Genomic DNA, 22,838 nt, shown 5'->3' on the forward strand with positions numbered 1-22,838 from the left:
AATACTACTTTTTTTTTTTAAAGCTACGACTACTTCTAGTGCCCGAAGTAAGTTTATGTGGTTATCATTTCCTTTCCTTTTGTTTTCAGTCCTAAAATTCTGGGAAATATGTTAATGATTCTCATGTTTTAAAAAACAAAAATTGTTTTCAATCATGAATTATAGCTTTCATAAATTTCTTTATGCTGATTAAAATAAAATACTAGCTTAAGATGTGATATTTGTTTTCTTTAGTATACTTTCTAGCAAGAAGATTCTGACTGCATTTATAACTGTGTCACATACTATATGTTTTTTTTTTCTTACAGCTACATCTACTTCCAAAGCCCCAGGTATTTTTTAAATTCATTTGGTTTTAATTTTATTATAGTAATTTCTGTCCTAAATTTCCAGCAATTATGAAAATTATTTATATGTTTTTCTCATTTGATGGATTGTTATTGAATACGCGGTGATGAAATAATATACCATTTAAAGATATATTTCTTGTTATATCTATTCGTATTCATTCATTGCAAATTTTGCTCAAAATGTAATTGATGCTATTAAGTACTTCATTCGATAAGTCATTAAAATAGCTACCAATGCTATACAATGCATTTTTACAAGCACCTTTAAAAAAAAGTAAATTTTTCATGTTCCGAGACCCCCATAGAAGTTTTCTACCTGTACCTTCTGTAAGAATGAAATTTCCATCAACACTTTTGAATGCAAAGATCGGTGTCTATGATGAAGAAAAGTAATTTTATATTATGCTAAGGCCTATTAAACCACATGCAATATCTAAAAACTGCAGGAACCAGGGAAAACAATGATGTAAACATCTTTCAGATTTTTTCTTTTCCACGTTTATTTACCGAACAAGAAAAGTGTGTGATTTATTTTGACTTACCATATTTAATGCTATTTTCGGTCAACATTTAAATTGCAGCATTACAAATTCTGCTCTGTAGAAATACATGAAATTAATGTATTTAATTATTGAGGAAAATACGAATTTGATCTATTTATACAGATCACCTGGAGACTGACCAGTGCTTTGTGTTTACTAACTCTCATCTTATTTTGTTATAGGTACAACAACTCTGAAAACACCAAGTAAGTAAACATTCTGTTTGTAATTAATACTACTTCCTTCATAGAAATGTCATTAAATTCTCCACATACATTTTGCTGTAGTATAATTTCTAGCATACTCTTGAAATTACCAACATGTTACCCAGGGGTGCTTTAATCCAGAAAAATCAAGTCTTAAAATTAATTTACTACCATTTTATGTCTCATGCAAAGAGATGCACTATATTAAAATTTAACAAACATCTAATCTTGGGGGGGTTTATTGTAACATTATTTTTTAAAATCAAACCCAAACTTCACCTGCAGTCGACTTGTTAGGTCTTAAATAGGAAAGTCATATTGAAAGATCAAAAAAATTAGAACAGTATCTATTACTATAGCAAATATAGATATATAAAAATTTTTGCATGATAAGGGTAATATTGCAGTTATGATACAGACAACATTAGATGGGGAAATTAAAGTGTTTTTTCACATTTACAATACATTTTCACCAGTGTGTGTGTCTACATGTATATGTCAATATGCAGTATATCAATTCCCAAAACATTGCTTACCAGCAGCATCTGTAGGAGGATCTATAAAACACAAGAAACAACAATAAAAAAAAAAAATGTTATGGTCTGGTGCCAACAGGGATTAGTCTGAGTGGTGTTATATAGGAAACTGTATTTTTTCTGGAATTCTTTTATCCAGAGTTGTTTTATATTTTATATTCCCTTGTATATATATATATATCTATATATATATATATATATATATATATATATATACATACATATACATATACATATATAATGGTCTTGATAAAGGTCTCAGGAACAGACTGAAACGTTGACCTATTTTTAACTTATATTTAATAAAATGAACTTTTTAAATTAAACAAAAGTTCCCCAGTGTGCACTTCACTTTTTTGGATTTTATATATATATATATATATATATATATATATATATATATATATATATATATATATATATATATATATATATATATATATATATATATATATATATATATATATATATCTATATATATATATATATATATATCTATATATATATATATATCTATATATATATATATATATATATCTATATATATATATATAAAGACTAATTGAAGTGTTGCTTATAACAGGTCCATCTATAATATACTAAGGGGTGATTTTTCAAAATTCACTGAAAAACACAAACAAAAGTATACTTGAGAATATTCTTTAGAACCTCAAATAGTACATTTTTGAAAAAAACATACTAAAAAGGTGCCAGAAAATGCTCATCAGGTAAAAGCTGACGAGTTTGTATAGAAGTCAGTGGGAATATTCACAAGCAGTTCTTTACAAAATATTTCACAATTTATAAAAATATTCAAGGTTTTAAGCCTCACTGAAAATTAATTGAACATTGTGATTCTAATTGGAATGCAACTATTTTCCATGAAAAATACAGGAATATTACTTTTTCTTAGTTTTGAGAATTTTGTCAATTCTTTTTTGGTGCTCGTGTTGTTAGTTAAAGTTTAATTAGTAAATAGTCCTTCTTAAGGATGATTTATGAAAAATTTGAATTTCGAAGTTGAATTTTCTTAAAAACTTCAAATGTATTCATAATTAAAAACCCACATTTCAAGAACTCTATCAATTAAAAACATAATTAATTTATGTGCAGTGGAATTCCATTCTTCCAATCATTTCACGATTCTGCTAAATTTCAAATTAATCTCAAAAACTCAAATCGAAAGCTTGAATTTTGCTAATACAGCTCCCATTGACTTGTACATGAACTCGCTAGCTTTTAGATGCAGAATTTTTATATTCACGTTTTCAATTTTAATTTTTTTCAAAAAATTGAATTGCAGCTCAAAAAGAAATTCGAATGTTCAAAAATATGCCCCTAAAGTTAATATAAAGAATTTTTTAGCATTTAACACCAAAGCATAACTAGTTTAATTAGAATGTTGTAATCTGCCCTTAAATGGTAATATAAAGGTAAGCATTCTTTCAAGCAATATTGCTCGATAAAACTTTTTCTAAGATCTCAACAGCTAGTGGCACAGTAGTTGCAAGAGGATTCCCCATTGATTGCTCATAATGTGTAAAGCGTTTTTAAACACTAAACACCAAAATATAACTAGTTTAATCTTTCCATGTAATTTGATAATTAAACTAACTCTTTATTATTCCTTTTTGCTTATTAATAAGATACACATTTCTTATAACTTTGTAATTATGATAACTACTACATTTTCTTTTCTATAGATAAGACTACTTCCAAAACTTCAGGTAAGCTGTGCACCCCAGCTTTCAAGATTTCTATTTTTCAAAATAGTTTTCTGTCCTGAAATTCCAGCAAGCAAAAGTTGACACATTAATCTGTATGTATTTGCAAAACATTACTACCACAATATTAGTACAATATAGTGCATTAGTACAGTGTACATTTTATGATACTGAAGTGCAAAATTCCTGCTTAGTGCTCATGAAATGAAAAATATATTCTGGTATAATTGGTAGACAAGGTTTGTGTCCCAGTTGTTGACTTGTTTAAAAATAAAATTTAATTTTAAATAACACAAAGAGCATTTCATAATTACTTTAGTTATAATATTTTACAATCATGGACTGAATCCCTTACCCATTCATTTTACAGAGTGTTTTTAATTTTGTACTAGTTTTCCATTTTAATTAAGCATATTATGAATTATTAATACTAAAGGTTTTTTTTTTATTAAAGTCTAAGGTTTTTTTTTATCAAGGTATGAATTTATTTCAGTATTTCTAATATCAAACTTCAAGCAACTCCGAATTCCTGAATGGACCTTATTAAAAAAGCCAGAAAAAATAGAGTCGGGCAAACTTCAGAGCTTTCCCATAAAACTCTGAATTGTTTGTAGTTTTCTACAAAAATGTTTTTTTCTGAGTTCTTTGCACTGAAACTCTGAAATCATCGGATATTGGTACGGAAATCAGCACAGACACTGAAAAATTCCCCATTGACTTATACAGGACCTCGAGAACTTTTAGATGCCGGGGTTTCAGATTCGGAGGTTTTAGACCATTGGACTTTAATATATCTCGAAAAATTTTAGTTTTTTTGCTCCGAAAACTAAAAATTATTATATTATTATAAGGTTTGGATATTCGGAGCTTGAGCATCTAAAAGCTCTCAAAGTCCTGTATATGTCAGTGGGGAAGGTTCTAGTGTCTGTGCTGATGTCCGTACTGATATCGGATGATTTAGGGGTTTTGTTGCAAAAAACAAGTTTTTGTGGAAAACTCCAAACAATTCTGAATTATTTGAGGTTCGGATATTCAGAGCTTGAGGGTTATTTATCAAGCTCTGAATATCCGAACCTCGAATAATTTGTAGTTTTCAGAGCAAAAAAAAAGAATTTTTCGAGATTTATTAAAAACATTTTTACTATAAAATCTGTTTTTTTTTGTGGAAAGATTTATTATACCCTGAGGATAGAAAAATTCAGAATCCAAAAAGTACAAAGTCACAGAACTATGTTAAAGGAGAAGGAAAGCTACAGAGGCATTTTATTACCAATAGATTAGCTGCAATTGTGCAAGCTAGAATGCTATATTTATTCTGTAGAATGTTTTACCATACCTGAGTAAAGAGCTCTAGAAGCCCTCTGTTTGTTTAGGATAGCAGCTTCAGTATTAACATGGTGTGACATCACTTCCTGCCTGAGTTTCTCCCTGCTCTGGGCTCAGATTACAGCAAAGAAGGGAGGGGGGAGGAGCAAACTGAGCATGTTCTTGCCCAGGGCAATGAGGTTTAAGCTGAAGGCAGGAAGTCTGATACAGAAGCCCATGAGTACACAATAGATGGAAAGAAATGCTGTCTTTCTTTTGACAGGTGACTCAGAGCAGCACTACTTTGGGGGTTTACTGTTATATTTAGATGGACCTTTCTGATAAGGCTTACTTAGTTTTAACCTTTCCTTCTCCTTTAAAGGGAATAGGGTATCAGTGTTGTCCATTATAGTTTAGTAAAGTATAAATATTAGGAATTACCTGATTTAAATCAAACTTTCCCAGGTCTTTACACAATAAGGGGTTAGATGAATTAAAGATGAAGGACTTACTTTGAAGAGTTATAAATCTTAGGAGCAGATTTGCATCAACTTTTTATCACAATTGAATTTTTTCCTGTGCTTGAGAAACTTAAATGTTCAAGATTTATTAAGCACAAAAAGCATCTAATAGCTAACAAGTACACATAGAAGACAATGGGAGTTTAAGCAATATTTCTAATTTGTGGTTTTGGTAGAATTTTACTGCCTTCAATTTTCTTTCACATTTTTAATTGATTGAGTTATTGTGATCAGAACTTTATAATAAATAAGTACACATCCAAGTTTGGTGAACTTTGAGTTTTTCAAATTTAAATAAACTTAGAAATTCATAATTCGAATTTTAATAAATATATTACACATATATGTGTAATTTGGGTTTTCTTCTGGTTTTCAATGTCTAGATTTTTTTTTACAATGGTCACATTTCAGCTGCTTTCATAAAGTATACATATGCCCTGTCTTTATTTTAGAGGAGTTTATTAATTTAATGTTAAAATCTTTTTTAATACAATAATTACTTCAGTTTAGAGTAAAATTGATATTTCATTTGATTACATTTCATTTCTAATAACTACTTCCAAAATTCTGCATAAAAAGTGTCAAATATCATTTTTTCTAAAGCCTCAGATAATCCAATTGGATTTTACATTTTCCACTAATAATTTACATTAAGTCCCATGTTCCTTACACTGTATATACTTATACCTGGTAGACTGTATACTTTTGTAACTCATTTCAAGAGTTTATTAAATTCATTTAAAGGAGAACTAATGCAAAAATAAAAATTTAATATAAGCTATATCGCACTAAAATAAATAACTTTTTAAATATATTTGACTGAAAATTCTGTACTATACTAACATTTTTGAGCTTCAAACTATGGTTGAATTAGATGTATTTGGAATATTCTATTATAGAATAGAAAAGATTAGTATGAATCACCTGCAGTAAATGAAAAAAAAATCTCCCTAGTATGTTCAACCAAAATGGTGCAGGCATATAATATAATATAGAATCTAGCTATCTATAGCCTACTAAAAATTTTGAGATCTGAAATGTGGATAAATTAAGTATAATCTTGTTATCTATAATAATAAGTTTTATTTTCTTCTGAGAGTCATTTTTGTTACCCTTATGGTTACCCTTATGGTTGATATATATACACTATTGGGCAGATTTATCAAGGGTCGAATTTCAAGTTTTTGGGAGTTACTAAAAACTCTCATCAACTCCCAAAAACTCAAAATTCTAAAAAAAAACGACCTATAGAAATTTTTTTTAAAAAAAAACACGTGAATAGGATTGAGCTGAAAATTCAAATCAAATTTGAATTGAATTAGATCAAATTTGATTCGAGGTTTTTCACCCAAAGTGTCTGCCCACTGTTGCAAATCCAGGCAATGTAGTGTGGATTAGCACACCCACCTTGTCGATAAGTGAAGATGTACCTGGTGCACGTGGGTGGAGGCTCGGCAACCCCCCAAAGCAGCAATGTAGAAAGAACCTCACGGCACACACAAATAATTTCATTATAGTATTTTCTGTCCTAAATTTCCAGCAACTATGACAATTATTTTTATGTTTTTCTCATTTGATAGATTATTATTAAATAAGTGATGATTGAAATAAAATACAATTTAAAGTATATACAGTATATTCATTCAAAGTGTATATATAAATATAGTCAGATTATTTTTAAATATTTATGTTGACAAAAGAATTTCAATTTGTATTAAATACCATCTTTTTTTCATCTTAAAAGTTACGACTACAAAAAATCCAGGTATGGTAAAATGATGTATATTATTATTTAAAACTATGTTAACCAATATTTATAGTAAAGAAAGTATCTTTCTTTTTGCTAAATAAGATGATATACTTCTCTTTTCCTGTTATCAGTTTTAAAATGTCAATTGATAAATAGAAATTGTTGTAATTATTTTTATCTTGTATTTCTACTTGTCCAGTACAGAGATCTTAAAACTATGTTCCTTTATTGTTGTGAAGAATTAGCAAACTTTAGGAGAAATATAATACATATAATACATACTAATTAAATGTAGGTATAAATTAATTTAGTAATTTGAAGTCATTGGATATTCATTGTTAGCTACAACTTTTAAATTACCTAAACTAATATGTATATATTTTAGAAATAATTTAAGGAATCATGTACAATTTTATACTTTAATTTTCTTTTATTGTGTGTCCTGTGTTTATAAAGTTTTTTTTAACATAATTACCCCCCTTTTATTGTCTTTTAAATTGTTTATATTTGGTTACAGGAACACCAAAGCCCAAAATGCCTGGTAAGGAGCCATGTCCTGTGCTTCATTTGCTAATGCTGAAAAACTGATATCTTATCACATTTCTTCATTTCACATCATGAGTCCCAGTTGTCACCATGGGTTTTTTTTTTGGATAAATAAATAACAACAATTAAGAATAATTCACAATAAACTAAAATACAGATAGGAAAACCATAATGTTGCTTACATTATTATTGTCTTTATTTATAACATATAACAGTTAAGTTGTGAACCTCTGCTTGTAAAGAGAAGCTCTAGTCAATTCTATGATTAAGATGCAATCAGCAGCCATGTTTCATTATTTATCTAAAAGAAACTTTATTTACATACTTATTAAGATTATTTAACTATATGCATTTTTAACTAAACTAAACTAACTAAATTTTAACTTATGTTATTTTACAGTACAGACCTTTTAAACACACAATGTTTGTATGGTCAGTTAACCATAGGGGCAGATTTATCAAAATGTAAGATTAGAGCTTTTTAGAATGTATTTATCAAATAGTGAACTTTAGCTTTCACCCACTGATAAACATGATTCTTATAATCCAATATGAATGAGCTTTGTGTTGAGCTCTACGGATGAGCAAATTATTTTGCCTTGTTTCGCTAAGAAAAAAAAATGCTCATAGTCTACAATGGCTAGTAAAAAAATTGTTGAGCATTTTGAAAAATTGTTGTGCAGTTTGCGTTTGACCACTTTTTTGCCATTTTGCTAATTTTTGGCTAAGCGAATGGGTCAGATTTGCCCATCACTTGAGCACTAATCTCACATTTTGATAAATATGCCCCCAACTTCCCCCATTGATAAATGCACTTCTAAAAATACCATAGAAATAAACACATCGGGTGAGCTATTTCTGTGGTCAGGTCTAATCTCACATTTTGATAGATCTGTCCCATTGAGTTGCTAACACTTTGAGGCAGATTTAGCAACATAAAACTTTTTACCATGATTCAGGGCAGATTTATCAAAATATGAGATTAGAGTTTATCACAGAAATACTCACTCACAGATTTTTACTTTTCTTTTTTTTTAATGTTAGAAAAACATTTAAAAAACAAAACAATCTTTTAACTTTTTTTTGGATTTTTTTTTAACATCTTTTAATTATTTGGGTTTAGATCCCCTTTCATTTTTAATTTTGTTTTTCCTGATATGGCAGTTTCTATTACCGCTAAACAATGACAATGTAGCTCTACATGTAAATATTGATTTCATTGCATGAGGAATGCATTCAAAAAACATGTGACCTGAGTTGTGTATGTATGTAATGAAGCAAAAGTAGTATTTGGTAATATATTTGTAAAACCCTAAATACCAAGGGGCACATTGAGTGAAGGATTAGAAGGAAAAATACTTTGAATTTTGAAGTATTTTTTTGGCTACTTTGACCATCGAATTGGCTACTTTGACCTTCGACTACGACTTCGACTTCGAATCGAATGATTCGAACTAAGGTCCCCAAAGGCTTTCCTAGCAATTTGTGATTGAAGATCGATGGATTCAAATCCTTCGAATTTCGAAGTATTTTTTTGGTTACTTCGACCATCGAATTGGCTACTTTGACCTTCGACTACGACTTCGAATCGAATGATTCGAACTAAGGTCCCCATAGGCTTTCCTAGCAATTTGTGATCGAAGATCGATGGATTCAAATCGTTTCGATCGAACGATCGAACGAATTGTGGTAAATCCTTCGACTTCGATATTCGAAGTCGAAGGATTTAACTTCGATGGTCGAATATCGAGGGTTAATTAACCCTCGATATTCAACCAATAGTAACTGTGCCCCCAAGTATCCCCTCTAGAACTTTCAGGTATTTTAGTTAATTAAAAGGTTACCAACTAAGAGAGATAAATAACCAAAACCACAATGGAAGCCTTTAGCAAAGGCCAAAGTATCTCATTTGTGTAATAAAGCTCAGAATATAAAATCATATTTGCAATTCAATTAATAAAGACAGGTGATTTTAAAGTGTATTTTTCAGCTAAAACTTTTTTTGCATGTTGTTTTCTTATTAATGACATTTATCAGTGTATTTATTGTCTCCTAATTTGTATGTGCCCTTTGTTTGCAGATACGGGTGGAAATGCAGCTGCTAGTAAGTTGCCTGGTATTTACATATGATAAATAGCTAAAATATTTCTTAGGAGTTTATAGTACTTCACTCTTGATTATAATTTTTATATTGTTGCTATATTCTTACTGTCATTATTGTATAATGGAAACATTATTCAACATTATGCTTCTCTCAAGGTTTTCAACCTAGAAGCTTTATTTGAACCTATAAGTTATTCTGAACTGACTCTGTTACCTCAAATATTAATTTCAAAGTACTCCCTTCCATTATCTTAAAATATGGCAGCTTCCATGCTTTGGCTTTAGCTTGCTTTAATTCTGCATTCCGTGTGCACTACATTTCTTGTAGTGCTAACCACCAACATCTCTATATTCACTCTTCTTTTTTTGCATATTGACCTTATTTATATTTATAAAATTATTCATAAAATTAGTTTAGCCAAAAGCCATACATTAATGAAGAACAGACTGTAGTAAAAAAAACGAATTAATTCTACTTCTAGTTCCATTTCGTGTTTGAATAGGGAGGTGAAACATTTTTCAGACAAAACACAATTTCTCAATCTGTTTCACTCATCTCTGCTATTGATTCCTGCTGTGTTGTAATCAAAATTCTTAATATTTTGTCACTTTATTTCTTAGGTAAAGCAAGAAGCAATACAGGTAAGTGTAGACATTTATTTCATTGTTATAATATAGCAGAAGAAATTGAGGATTAGGAATTAGGAAACACAGTCATCTATTTTTTTCCATACATGGGAAACCACATTGTGTTGTATGTGTAGGTTCCAAGTTTTCAGTGGCGCAGTTGCCAGATCGACTATAAAAAATTGCAATGGCATTGTCTGTAGTGGCCCCATCACTGGGGCTACAATCCAAAATGTGATCGATTATATTGATCCAATTATTTTTAAATTGGGATTTTATGCTCTTAAAGCTCATAGTTGTTTGCTTGCATTTGTGGATTTTGTTAGTAAAACCTGAAATTATTTGTACGAATAAGCTCTATGAATCAAATTGCAAAATGTTTTCTGCATGCTTTGCACACTGTATATTTACTCATTAGCACAATCAAAAGCCTGCCAAACTATTCTATCCTTGATGCCCACACTTTACCCTGTTTGCTGAAAATAAGAAGGAAACAAGCCAAGGTCTTATCTATAGTACTAATTCAAATCAACTGGACTTGCTGTATTTTTTCTTTTGAAGATGTTTCTCTAGTTGTCCTACTGGCTTTCTCAATACAGAAAGTAGTTTGGTCACCTTTGCATGGTAGTCCAATGTATTATGTTCAACTGTGCATCTTCCTTTATCATCAGGCAGAATGGTGATATTCAAGTCTTTTTTAAGGGATGTCAGAGCCTTCCTTTCCTGTAATGTGAGGTTTGATGGGGGTAGTTTGGCACTGGCTAGGGCTCCAGACACTTTAAGGCAAAGTTGTTCAGTCTCATTTGTGGTACTTTGTTGTTATGAATTGAGACTTCAGTAGCTGCAATGGTTTTGGGAGCAATAACAAAGTTCCAACCCTTGGCTAGGACTATCATCTCTGGCTGGGTAAGAGTCCTGTCAGACAGATTCTTTACCCACTTTTCTTTGTTTTCCTGTATCCCATAAAGTCTGTCAGATGACTAGAAAAACATCTTCAAAAGAAAGAATACAGCAAGACCAGTTGATTTGACTGGTACATAAATGGTGGGGAGATAGATCTTCAATAAATTAAGTGTTCATCCTAAACCTCTATGCCCCTACCATATCCAGTAGAATATGGATATCCTGCTGAGTTCTCATGTGGGGTAATGGAGATCAAGTGAAAGTTGGGTGTCTCTTCTCTACCCACACATTACCACAAAAATTAGAGCAGGAGAACCTGTACAACTGACTTCCTGTTCATCTTAGATACACAGTATGTAGAGAGTGAACTGTATATACAATATCTAGTATCGGTTAATCTAAAAACAACTGGACTTGCTGAGTAATCATTGAAGATGTTTCACTACTCATCCGAGCAGCTTCTTCAGTTCAACTTCAGTTCAACCAGTTGAACTGAAGAAGCTGCTCGGATGAGTAGTGAAACGTCTTCAATAATTACTCAGCAAGTCCAGTTGTTTTTAGATTTACCTATACTAGTTATACCATGACCTGGATGAATGAAGATCTTCATAGTTGTATATAAGTGTTGCTAGAGATGTCGCGAACTGTTCGCCGGCGAACTTGTTCGCGCGAACATCGGGTGTTCGCGCTCGCCGGAAGTTCGCGAACGTCGCGCGACGTTCGCCATTTTGGGTTCGCCATTGTTGGCGCTTTTTTTTGCCCTCTCACCCCAGACCAGCAGGTACATGGCAGCCAATCAGGAAGCTCTCCCCTGGACCACTCCCCTTCCCTATAAAAACCGAAGCCCTGCAGCGTTTTTTCACTCTGCCTGTGTGTGCTGAAGAGATAGTGTAGGGAGAGAGCTGCTGCCTGTTAGTGATTTCAGGGACAGTTGAAAGTTTGCTGGCTAGTAATCGTTTTGATACTGCTCTGTTATTGGAGGGACAGAAGTCTGCAGGGGTTTGAGGGACATTTAAGCTTAGGTAGCTTTGCTGGCTAGTAATCTACCTTCTACTGCAGTGCTCTGTATGTAGCTGCAGTGGGCAGCTGTCCTGCTTCTGATCTCATCTGCTGACTGCTGCAATAACAGTAGTCCTTGTAAGGACTGCTTTTATTTATTTTTTTGTTGTTTTACTACTACTACTACTACTACTACTATAAGAGCCCAGTGCTATTAGTCTAGCAGTGTTGGGGAGTGGGACTGGTGTGCTAATCTGCTGCTCCTAGTAGTTCAGCAGCACCAACTTTAATTTTTTTTTTTTAATATTCATTTTTTTTTTATTTTACTTTTTTTTATTTTACTACCGCTGTAGTAGTGTATAAGTTGACCTTTTAGGCATTATTTGCCCTGTAGGCATTATTTGCACACTGTTTTCTTCAACCCGCCATCGAGCTGTGTGACCTTGTTCACATTCTGTCTAAATATCCATAATATTACCGTCTCCAGAAAAAACACCGGAGTCACTTTTTTCAAGCAGCCATAATATATTTTACGTAATCCGTATCCACCGCTGTAGTAGTGTATACGTTGGCCTTGTAGGCATTATTTGCACACTGTTTTCTTCAACCCGCCATCGAGCTGTGTGACCTTGTTCCCATTCTGTCTAAATATCCATAATATTACCGTCTCCAGAAAAAACACCGGAGTCACTTTTTTCAAGCAGCATTCATATATTTTACGTAATCCGTATCCACCGCTGTAGTAGTGTATACGTTGGCCTTGTAGGCATTATTTGCACACTGTTTTCTTCAACCCGCCATCGAGCTGTGTGACCTTGTTCCCATTCTGTCTAAATATCCATAATATTACCGTCTCCAGAAAAAACACCGGAGTCACTTTTTTCAAGCAGCATTCATATATTTTACGTAATCCGTATCCACCGCTGTAGTAGTGTATACGTTGGCCTTGTAGGCATTATTTGCACACTGTTTTCTTCAACCCGCCATCGAGCTGTGTGAGCTTGTTCCATTTCTGTCTAAATATCCATAATATTACCGTCTCCAGAAAAACACCGGAGTACTTTTTTCAAGCAGCATTCATATATTTTACGTAATCCGTATCCACCGCTGTAGTAGTGTATACGTTGGCCTTGTAGGCATTATTTGCACACTGTTTTCTTCAACCCGCCATCGAGCTGTGTGAGCTTGTTCACATTTTGTCTAAATATTGATAATATTATCGTCTCTAGAAAAACCACTTGAGTTACTTTTTTCAAGCAGCATTCATATATTTTACGTAATCCGTATCCACCGCTGTAGTAGTGTATACGTTGGCCTTGTAGGCATTATTTGCACACTGTTTTCTTCAACCCGCCATCGAGCTGTGTGAGCTTGTTCACATTTTGTCTAAATATTGATAATATTATCGTCTCTAGAAAAACCACTTGAGTTACTTTTTTTCAAGCAGCATTCATATATTTTACGTAATCCGTATCCACCGCTGTAGTAGTGTATACGTTGCCTTGTAGGCATTATTTGCACACTGTTTTCTTCAACCCGCCATCGAGCTGTGTGACCTTGTTCCCATTCTGTCTAAATATTCCATAATATTACCGTCTCCAGAAAAAACACCGGAGTCACTTTTTTCAAGCAGCATTCATATATTTTACGTAATCCGTATCCACCGCTGTAGTAGTGTATACGTTGGCCTTGTAGGCATTATTTGCACACTGTTTTCTTCAACCCGCCATCGAGCTGTGTGACCTTGTTCCCATTCTGTCTAAATATCCATAATATTACCGTCTCCAGAAAAAACACCGGAGTCACTTTTTTCAAGCAGCATTCATATATTTTACGTAATCCGTATCCACCGCTGTAGTAGTGTATACGTTGGCCTTGTAGGCATTATTTGCACACTGTTTTCTTCAACCCGCCATCGAGCTGTGTGACCTTGTTCCCATTCTGTCTAAATATCCATAATATTACCGTCTCCAGAAAAAACACCGGAGTCACTTTTTTCAAGCAGCATTCATATATTTTACGTAATCCGTATCCACCGCTGTAGTAGTGTATACGTTGGCCTTGTAGGCATTATTTGCACACTGTTTTCTTCAACCCGCCATCGAGCTGTGTGACCTTGTTCCATTCTGTCTAAATATCCATAATATTACCGTCCCCAGAAAAAACACCGGAGTCACTTTTTTCAAGCAGCATTCATATATTTTACGTAATCCGTATCCACCGCTGTAGTAGTGTATACGTTGGCCTTGTAGGCATTATTTGCACACTGTTTTCTTCAACCCGCCATCGAGCTGTGTGACCTTGTTCCCATTCTGTCTAAATATTCCATAATATTACGTCTCCAGAAAAAACACTGAGTCACTTTTTTTCAAGCAGCATTCATATATTTTACGTAATCCGTATCCACCGCTGTAGTAGTGTATACGTTGGCCTTGTAGGCATTATTTGCACAGTGTTTTCTTCAACCCGCCATCGAGCTGTGTGAGCTTGTTCCATTTGTCTAAATATGATAATTTTATCGTCTCCAGAAAAACCACTGAGTACTTTTTTCAAGCAGCATTCATATATTTTACGTAATCCGTATCCACCGCTGTAGTAGTGTATACGTTGCCTTTGTAGGCATTATTTGCACAGTGTTTTCTTCAACCCGCCATCTAGCTGTGTGACTTTGTTTCACCATTTTGTCTAATATTGATTGTTGTTGTTTTTTAAAAATAATGCCAGGCAAAGGCAGGCCGCCACGCAGAGGCCGTGCTAGGGGCCGTGCTGCTATGCAATCCTGTGGCCCTAGCAAATTGCCCAGTTTTAAAAAGCCAATGACCCTGAACTCCCAAAATGCTGAAGAGGTAGTTGACTGGCTTACACAGCACACCCCATCCTCTACCGTTTCTAACTTTACCACAACATCCTCCTCATCCTCCACTGCTATGGCCACCCCACGTAACACTTCCTCCACCACCGGTGCCCCTTCTTCACTGGGGTCAGAGGAGTTATTTTCCAATGAGTTTCTTGAACTGAGTAATGCGCAACCATTATTGCCAGAAGAAGATGAAGGAGATGAGGACCTTACACCAGATTTAATTCTGGCAGAGAACACGATAGAGATGGACATAATGAGTGATGAGGAGGAGGTCCCCGCTGCTGCTTCCTTCTGTGATGTGTCAGAAGAAATTGATGCATCTGAGGAGAATGATGATGAGGAGATTGATGTTTTGTGGGTGCCTAGTAGAAGAGAGCAAGAGGAGGGTAGTTCAGATGGAGAGACGGAGAGTCAGAGAGGCAGTAGGAGAATAAGACTTAGAAGAAGCAGGGAGGACAGCCCGCAGGGATCAGCAGGGCAACAACATGTATCGGCACCTGTGTTCAGCCGGCCAACGCACCCGCCATTGCCGCCAATACCGCCAACTCCGCCAACTTCTACTGTTACCGCCAGATCGCACACTTCCAAAAAGTCAGCAGTGTGGGATTTTTTTAATGTGTGTGCCTCTGACAAAAGCATTGTAATTTGCAATGAGTGCAGTCAGAAACTGAGCCTTGGTAAGCCCAACAGCCACATAGGTACAACTTCTATGCGAAGGCACATGAGCGGCAAGCACAAAGCACTTTGGGAGCAACACCTCAAAGGCAACAGGCAAACTAAAAGCCACACTCCTTCTGGTCCAGCATCTTACTGCTCTACCTCTGCTCTCCTTGACCCGTCTGAACCACCCTCCACTCCGCCTTCCACCTTGACCACCTGTTCCCATTCCCAGTCATCTGCCACCAGCCAAGTTTCTGTGAAGGCCATGTTTGAGCGTAAGAAGCCAATGTCTGACTGTCACCCCCTTGCCCGGCGTCTGACAGCTGGCTTGTCTGCACTCTTAGCCCGCCAGCTTTTACCATACCAGCTGGTGGACTCTGAGGCCTTCCGCAAATTTGTAGCAATTGGGACACCGCAGTGGAAGGTACCCAGCCGCAATTTTTTTTCTAAAAAGGGAATACCACACCTGTACCAACATGTGCAGAGCCAAGTTACCGCATCTCTGTCACTTAGTGTTGGGCCAAAGGTCCATATGACTACTGACGCATGGTCCTCCAAGCATGGTCAGGGCAGGTATGTCACCTACACTGCCCACTGGGTGAACTTGGTAATGGCTGGGAAGCAGGGAATGGGTAGCTCAACAACAACAGTGGAGTTGGTGTCACCGCCACGGATTGCACGCGGTTCTGCCACCACCTCTACTCCTCCATCGCTCTCTACCTCGTCTTCTTCTTCTTCTTACTCTGCTGCTGGGTCCTCCTTCTCCTCCTCCACACCTGTGCACCCCCAGCTCCCCCTAGGCTATTCGACGTGCCAGGTACGCCGTTGTCACGCTGTCTTGGGGATGACGTGCCTGGAAAGCAAAAACCATACCGGATCTGTACTCCTGTCATCTCTGCAGTCACAGGCCGATCGGTGGCTGACCCCACACCAACTGCAGATCGGAAAAGTGGTGTGTGACAATGGAAGCAATCTGTTGGCAGCGTTGAGACTAGGCAATTTAACACATGTGCCCTGCATGGCACATGTGTTAAATTTAATAGTCCAACGTTTTGTCTCCAAGTACCCAGGATTCCAGGACGTTCTCACCCAGTCCAGAAAGGTGTCGGCCCATTTCAGACGTTCCTACACAGCCATGGCACGCCTTGCTGACATTCAGCAGCGCTACAACATGCCAGTCAGGCGTTTGATTTCTGACAGCCAGACTCGCTGGAATTCAACGCTCCTTATGTTGGAACGTCTGCTGCAACAACAAAGGGCCGTCAACGAGTACCTTTTTGAACTGGGTGGTAGGACTGGATCTGCACAGCTGGGGATTTTTTTCCCCCGTTACTGGGTGCTTATGCGCGATGCCTGCAGGCTCATGCGACCTTTTGAAGAGGTGACAAATATGGTCAGTCGCACCGAAGGCACCATCAGCGACCTAATACCCTTCGCTTTCTTCCTGGAGCGTGCCGTGCGACGAGTGACAGATGAGGCTGTAGACCAGCGTGACGAGGAGCTGGAAGCGCACGATTTCTGGTCGGAATCACCAGAACGAACCCAGGCACCTGCTGCAACGCAGGGAGAGGTGCCAGAAGTGGAGTCAGAGGAGGAAGGTGGCTTTGTGGAGGAGGAGGAGGAGGACCAACAGGAGCAGGCTTCCCAGGGGGCTAGTGGTGACCTTTTGGGGACCCCTGGTCTTGTACGTGGCTGGGGGGAGGAGACCGTGGATGATGCAGTCCTTGATAATGAGGAAGCGGAGATGGATAGCTCTGCATCCAACCTTGTGAGAATGGGGTCTTTCATGCTGTCATGCCTGTTGAAGGACCCCCGTATCAAGAGGCTTAAGGAGAAGGACCTGTACTGGGTCGCAACGCTACTAGACCCTCGGTACAAGCATAAAGTGTCAGAAATGTTACCAACATACCACAAGTCCGAAAAGATGCGGCATTTACAAACCAGCCTGCAAAACATGTTGTACAATGCTTTTAAGGGTGATGTCACTTCAGGAACTCATCAACATTCCAGGGGCAGAGGTGCCAGTAATCCTGCCACGAGCACACCTGCAAGGACAAAGCCCTTTGGCCAGTCTGTAACGTCAGACATGCAAATGTTTTTCTGTCCAAGGCAGCGCCACAACCCTTCTGGATCCACCCTCAAAGAACGCCTCGACCGGCAGGTAGCGGACTACCTGGCATTAACTGCAGATATCGACACTCTGAGGAGCGATGAACCCCTGGACTACTGGGTGCGCAGGCTTGATCTGTGGCCAGAGCTGTCACAATTTGCCATGAACCTCTTGTCTTGCCCAGCCTCAAGTGTGCTCTCAGAAAGGACCTTCAGTGCAGCAGGAGGGATTGTAACTGAGAAGAGAACTCGCCTAGGTCACAAAAGTGTCGATTACCTGACCTTTATTAAAATGAATGAGGGGTGGATCTCGGAGGGTTACTGCACGCCGGAAGACTTGTTCTGACTTCTATGCAGCTGTCCTTCTCTTCAAGCCTCATGACTCCACACACAGCTGTCCTTTAGCGTCCTCCTCCTCCCTCCGCCACCGTTACAAACTAGGGTGCAAACCCTACTGGTTTAATTTTTTCTGGCCTCTGTGCTTCAGTGGCTGCAACCAAAAAAACTGGGCAAACAATGTCTACAAGGTCAACGTATGGCAAAAAATGACTATTTTCAGCATTTATATGGCATATTTTTTCTGGCAACTGTGCTTCAGTGGCTGCGTCCAAAAAAATGCATATTTTCTGCATTTATATGGCATAATTTTTCTGGCAACTGTGCTTCAGTGGCTGCGACCAAAAAAATGCATATTTTCTGCATTTATATGGCATAATTTTTCTGGCCTCTGTGCTTCAGTGGCTGCAACCAAAAAAATTTATATTTTCAGCATTTATATGGCATAATTTTTCTGGCCTCTGTGCTTCAGTGGCTGCAACCAAAAAAATTACTATTTTCAGCATTTATATGGCATAATTTTTCTGGCAACTGTGCTTCAGTGGCTGCGACCAAAAAAATTACTATTTTCAGCATTTATATGGCATATTTTTTCTGGCCTCTGTGCTTCAGTGGCTGCGGCCAAAAAAACTGGGCAAACAATGCCTACAAGGTCAACGACGTTGACCTTGTAGGCATTGTTTGCCCAGTTTTTTTGGCCGCAGCCACTGAAGCACAGAGGCCAGAAAAAATATGCCATATAAATGCTGAAAATAGTCATTTTTTGCCATACGTTGACTCAACGTATATGGCAAAAAATGACTATTTTCAGCATTTATATGGCATATTTTTTCTGGCAACTGTGCTTCAGTGGCTGCGACCAAAAAAATGCATATTTTCTGCATTTATATGGCATAATTTTTCTGGCCTCTGTGCTTCAGTGGCTGCAACCAAAAAAATTTATATTTTCAGCATTTATATGGCATAATTTTTCTGGCAACTGTGCTTCAGTGGCTGCGACCAAAAAAATGCATATTTTCTGCATTTATATGGCATAATTTTTCTGGCCTCTGTGCTTCAGTGGCTGCAACCAAAAAAATTTATATTTTCAGCATTTATATGGCATAATTTTTCTGGCAACTGTGCTTCAGTGGCTGCGTCCAAAAAAACTGGGCAAACAATGTCTACAAGGTCAACGTATGGCGAAAAATTACTATTTTCAGCATTTATATGGCATATTTTTTCTGGCAACTGTGCTTCAGTGGCTGCGTCCAAAAAAACTGGGCAAACAATGCCTACAAGGTCAACGTATGGCAGTTGTTTAAAGAGAACAGTAGATTACTAGCCAGCAAAGCTACCTAAGCTAAAATGTCCCTCAAATCCCTGCAGACTTCTGTCCCTCCAATACAGAGCAGTATCAAGCAGATTACTAGCCAGCAAGCTTACTATCATCTGTCCCTGAAATCACTAACAGCTCTCCCCCTACACTATCTCTTCCAAGCACACACAGGCAGATTTTTCAGATACATTTTTGCCCTTGATCCCCCTCTGGCATGCCACTGTCCAGGTCGTTGCACCCTTTAAACAACTTTAAAATCATTTTTCTGGCCAGAAATGTCTTTTCTAGATGTTAAAGTTCGCCTTCCCATTGAAGTCTATGGGGTTCGCGAACCGTTCGCGAACCGCTCGCATTTTTGCGCAAGTTCGCGAATATGTTCGCGAACTTTTTTTCCGACGTTCGCTACATCCCTAAGTGTTGCCTCAAAACCTACTTAGATTCATTTGTGTGGTTCCCGCAGGTCATTTTTTTTAATTAACCCTGTCCATTCCATATGTAGGAATCGACAGCTCCTTTAAAAAGGAATTGTTCAGTGTAAAAATAAAAACTGGGTAAATAGATAGGCTGTGCAAAATAAAAAATGTTTCTACTATAGTTTGTTAGCCAAAAATGTAATGTATAAAGGATGAAGTGATTTGATGTATAACATGTCAGTCAGAACACTTCTTTTCAGCTCTCTTGGTTTACAGTGACTAGTTACCCTGGTTACCAGGCAGTAACCAATCAGAGACTTGAGGGGGGACCACATGGGTCATATCTGTTGCTTTTGAATCTGAGCTGAATGCTGAGGATCAATTACAAACTCACTGAACAGAAATGTCCCATGTGGCCCCCCTTCAAGTTGCTGACTAGCTCAGGGTTATAGAGCTGAAAAGCAGGAAGTTGAATTCTGGCTGTTTTATTAGACATCCAGTCACTCCAGCCTTTATACATTACATTTTTGGCTAACTAACTATATTAGAAACATTTTTTATTTTGCACAGCCTATCTATTTACACAGTTTTTATTTTCACACTGAACTGTTCCTATAAAGCTACAATGGAAATATTAACTAAATATTATACGATTTATTATCTTCAAGCTTTCCTTTGTTTAAATAAAGTTCTTATTTTCCTTTTCAGGGAAAGACATTTTCTTTGTTCTTGTGACAACTGTTGGAGTCTTCGTATTAAAAATGTTGATGCCATGAAGCACACCAATGTCTTCTGATTTCTTGTTTGACATGTTTGAAAATACGCTATGCAAGAATTAATTTGCAAAATAAAAAAGATGCCAAATAGGCCGTTGCTATTTATTTGTACAGTAGTTGTACTTAGTGAAGACTGCATAGAGCTAAGCAATGAATAACTCACCTGAATCAGATTTAGTTAATAAGATTGAAAAGAGAGGTGACTTAATCAGCATATTACTGTTAACTATGCTACCTTTTCAAATACTGTCTGAATACGCTACAATACAGAACACGGGACATTACATTTGATTGCCCATTAAATCTGTTGGTACCTTGTAAAACCATTAAGAATGTATCCACCTAACCTTTAGCAATTGTTTTCTCTAGTTTCTGTCTACTATTTAAACTGCAATAAACATAAAAACTCCAAAAACATTTGTTTTTTGTCTTTTCATTTAGTTTCTTGGTGTCCATGGGATCAGATTTAGGTTTACTAATTACCTTCTGCTGGTATAGGGTATTCCTAAAAACTGCATCTATAATAACTGGGAATTCAGCTCCTAAAGTTAGGCTTTTTTCCACCCCTGGTAAATCACCAGATGCTGTTGTCTGTGGCTAGGTTTATGCACTTTGTGCCCTGCCTTGCACAAAGAATAATTTTTGCAGGTCTCAGAAAGAGACCACAGTGACCTGTGCTTGCTCCTTGAATACTGTGCTTCCTGCATTCAGAAACAATGTGTTCATGAGAGGTGGGCAGGAGGAAGTATACCCTATCCAGCACCTCTCCAGCACCTCTTCATACTATCTCCAGCACCATATTTGTGACATTTGATGTGATATCAAATACAATCTTGAATATGATATGTCCCAGTCAGGGTACTGATTCACAACCAAGTTCAAAAACACACACAGACACACACAAATGCACATACATACAGAAATAAAAATTCAAAGAATCCTTTGCTTACCAAAGGTTCTACCTTTCCATGGTTTAAGACCCCACTACAAAAAATGCCTTGTCTCAGGTAAATAAGTAAAGCATTGCGGTGATATTGAGTATACTCACCAATATCTTGGATGTTTATCCGAATGTTCTCAAAGTAGGTGCTTATTTCTGAATTTCAGGCTCAGTGGCAAGTTTTAATTGAAGGAAAAAACAGGTATACTACCAATTAGGGTGGCTCCTTTAGGCTACCAAATAGGTAATTACAGCCCTAATTTGGCATTCACAAAGCATGTGTCCCCAACTCTTAATGCATGTGAATGTGGCTCACAGGTGAAAAAGGTTAGAAACCTTTGGGTTAAAGCATTGCAACAATATTGTGTATACATATATGTATAAAAATGAAACCTTTTAAATTGTTGAAGGTAAAATATTACAATGTTTTAGTAAATATATCACAAAACAATTTTACAATATTATAATTCTGTAAATAAAGGCAACTAATTAAATGCTGACATCATAAATAATCTTAAAGGAAAGTATTACTAGATATACTGTAGCACGAAGAGCTGATAGACAATAGCACATCAATATTCCCACTGGCTGACTAGACCTAATTGCATATGTTTTATGATTAGTTTTTGCAGCTTGAAGAATTGGAAAAAGTAACATAGTAACATAGTAACAGTAAGTTAGGTTGAAAAAAGACACACATCCATCAAGTTCAACCTTTTGATTTTTTAACCTGCCTAATTGCCAGTTTATCCAGAGGAAGGCAAAAAAAACCCACCTGAAGCCTTCCAATTTTTTGTTGGGGAAAAAATTCCTTCCTGACTCCAAAATGGCAATCGGACTAGTCCCTGGATCAACTTGTACAGTGCTACTAATATGTTGGCGCTATATAAATACATGTTAATAATACTATGAGCTATCTCCCATAACCCTGTATTCCCTCCATTGCTAAAAAGCCATCCAGCCCCTTCTTAAAGCTATCTAATGTATCAGCCTGTACCACTGATTCAGGGAGAGAATTCCACATCTTCACAGCTCTCACTGTAACAAACCCCTTCTGAATATTTAGGCGGAACCTCTTTTCTTCTAAACGGAATGGGTGACCTCATGTCAGTTGGAATAAAACATTAGAGAGATTATTATATGATCCCCTTATATATTTATACATAGTTATCATATCACCCCTTAAGCGCCTCTTCTCCAGCGTGAACATCCCCAATTTGGCCAGTCTTTCTTCATAGCTAAGATTTTCCATACCTTTTACCAGCTTAGTTGCCCTTCTCTGTACCCTCTCTAATACAATAATGTCCTGTTTGA

General features: G+C 36.5%; 1 protein-coding gene across 1 annotated transcript in view; it reads left to right on the forward strand.

Moving 5' to 3' along the window:
* The window catches only part of LOC121397881 (proteoglycan 4-like), a 41,207-nt gene extending 20,218 nt beyond the window's left edge, over positions 1-20,989 (forward strand). Inside the window, exons 16-24 of the mRNA XM_041575901.1 lie at positions 24-47; positions 309-332; positions 1,075-1,098; positions 3,338-3,361; positions 6,929-6,949; positions 7,452-7,475; positions 9,561-9,584; positions 10,205-10,225; positions 20,517-20,989. Coding sequence (XP_041431835.1) covers positions 24-47; positions 309-332; positions 1,075-1,098; positions 3,338-3,361; positions 6,929-6,949; positions 7,452-7,475; positions 9,561-9,584; positions 10,205-10,225; positions 20,517-20,584 — 254 coding nt within the window. The 3' untranslated portion in view covers positions 20,585-20,989. The remainder of the gene's footprint in view (positions 1-23; positions 48-308; positions 333-1,074; positions 1,099-3,337; positions 3,362-6,928; positions 6,950-7,451; positions 7,476-9,560; positions 9,585-10,204; positions 10,226-20,516) is intronic.
* Positions 20,990-22,838: the final 1,849 nt, after the last annotated feature.

Source organism: Xenopus laevis, chromosome 9_10L, assembly GCF_017654675.1.
Source record: "Xenopus laevis strain J_2021 chromosome 9_10L, Xenopus_laevis_v10.1, whole genome shotgun sequence".
Taxonomy (NCBI): Eukaryota; Metazoa; Chordata; class Amphibia; order Anura; family Pipidae; genus Xenopus; species Xenopus laevis.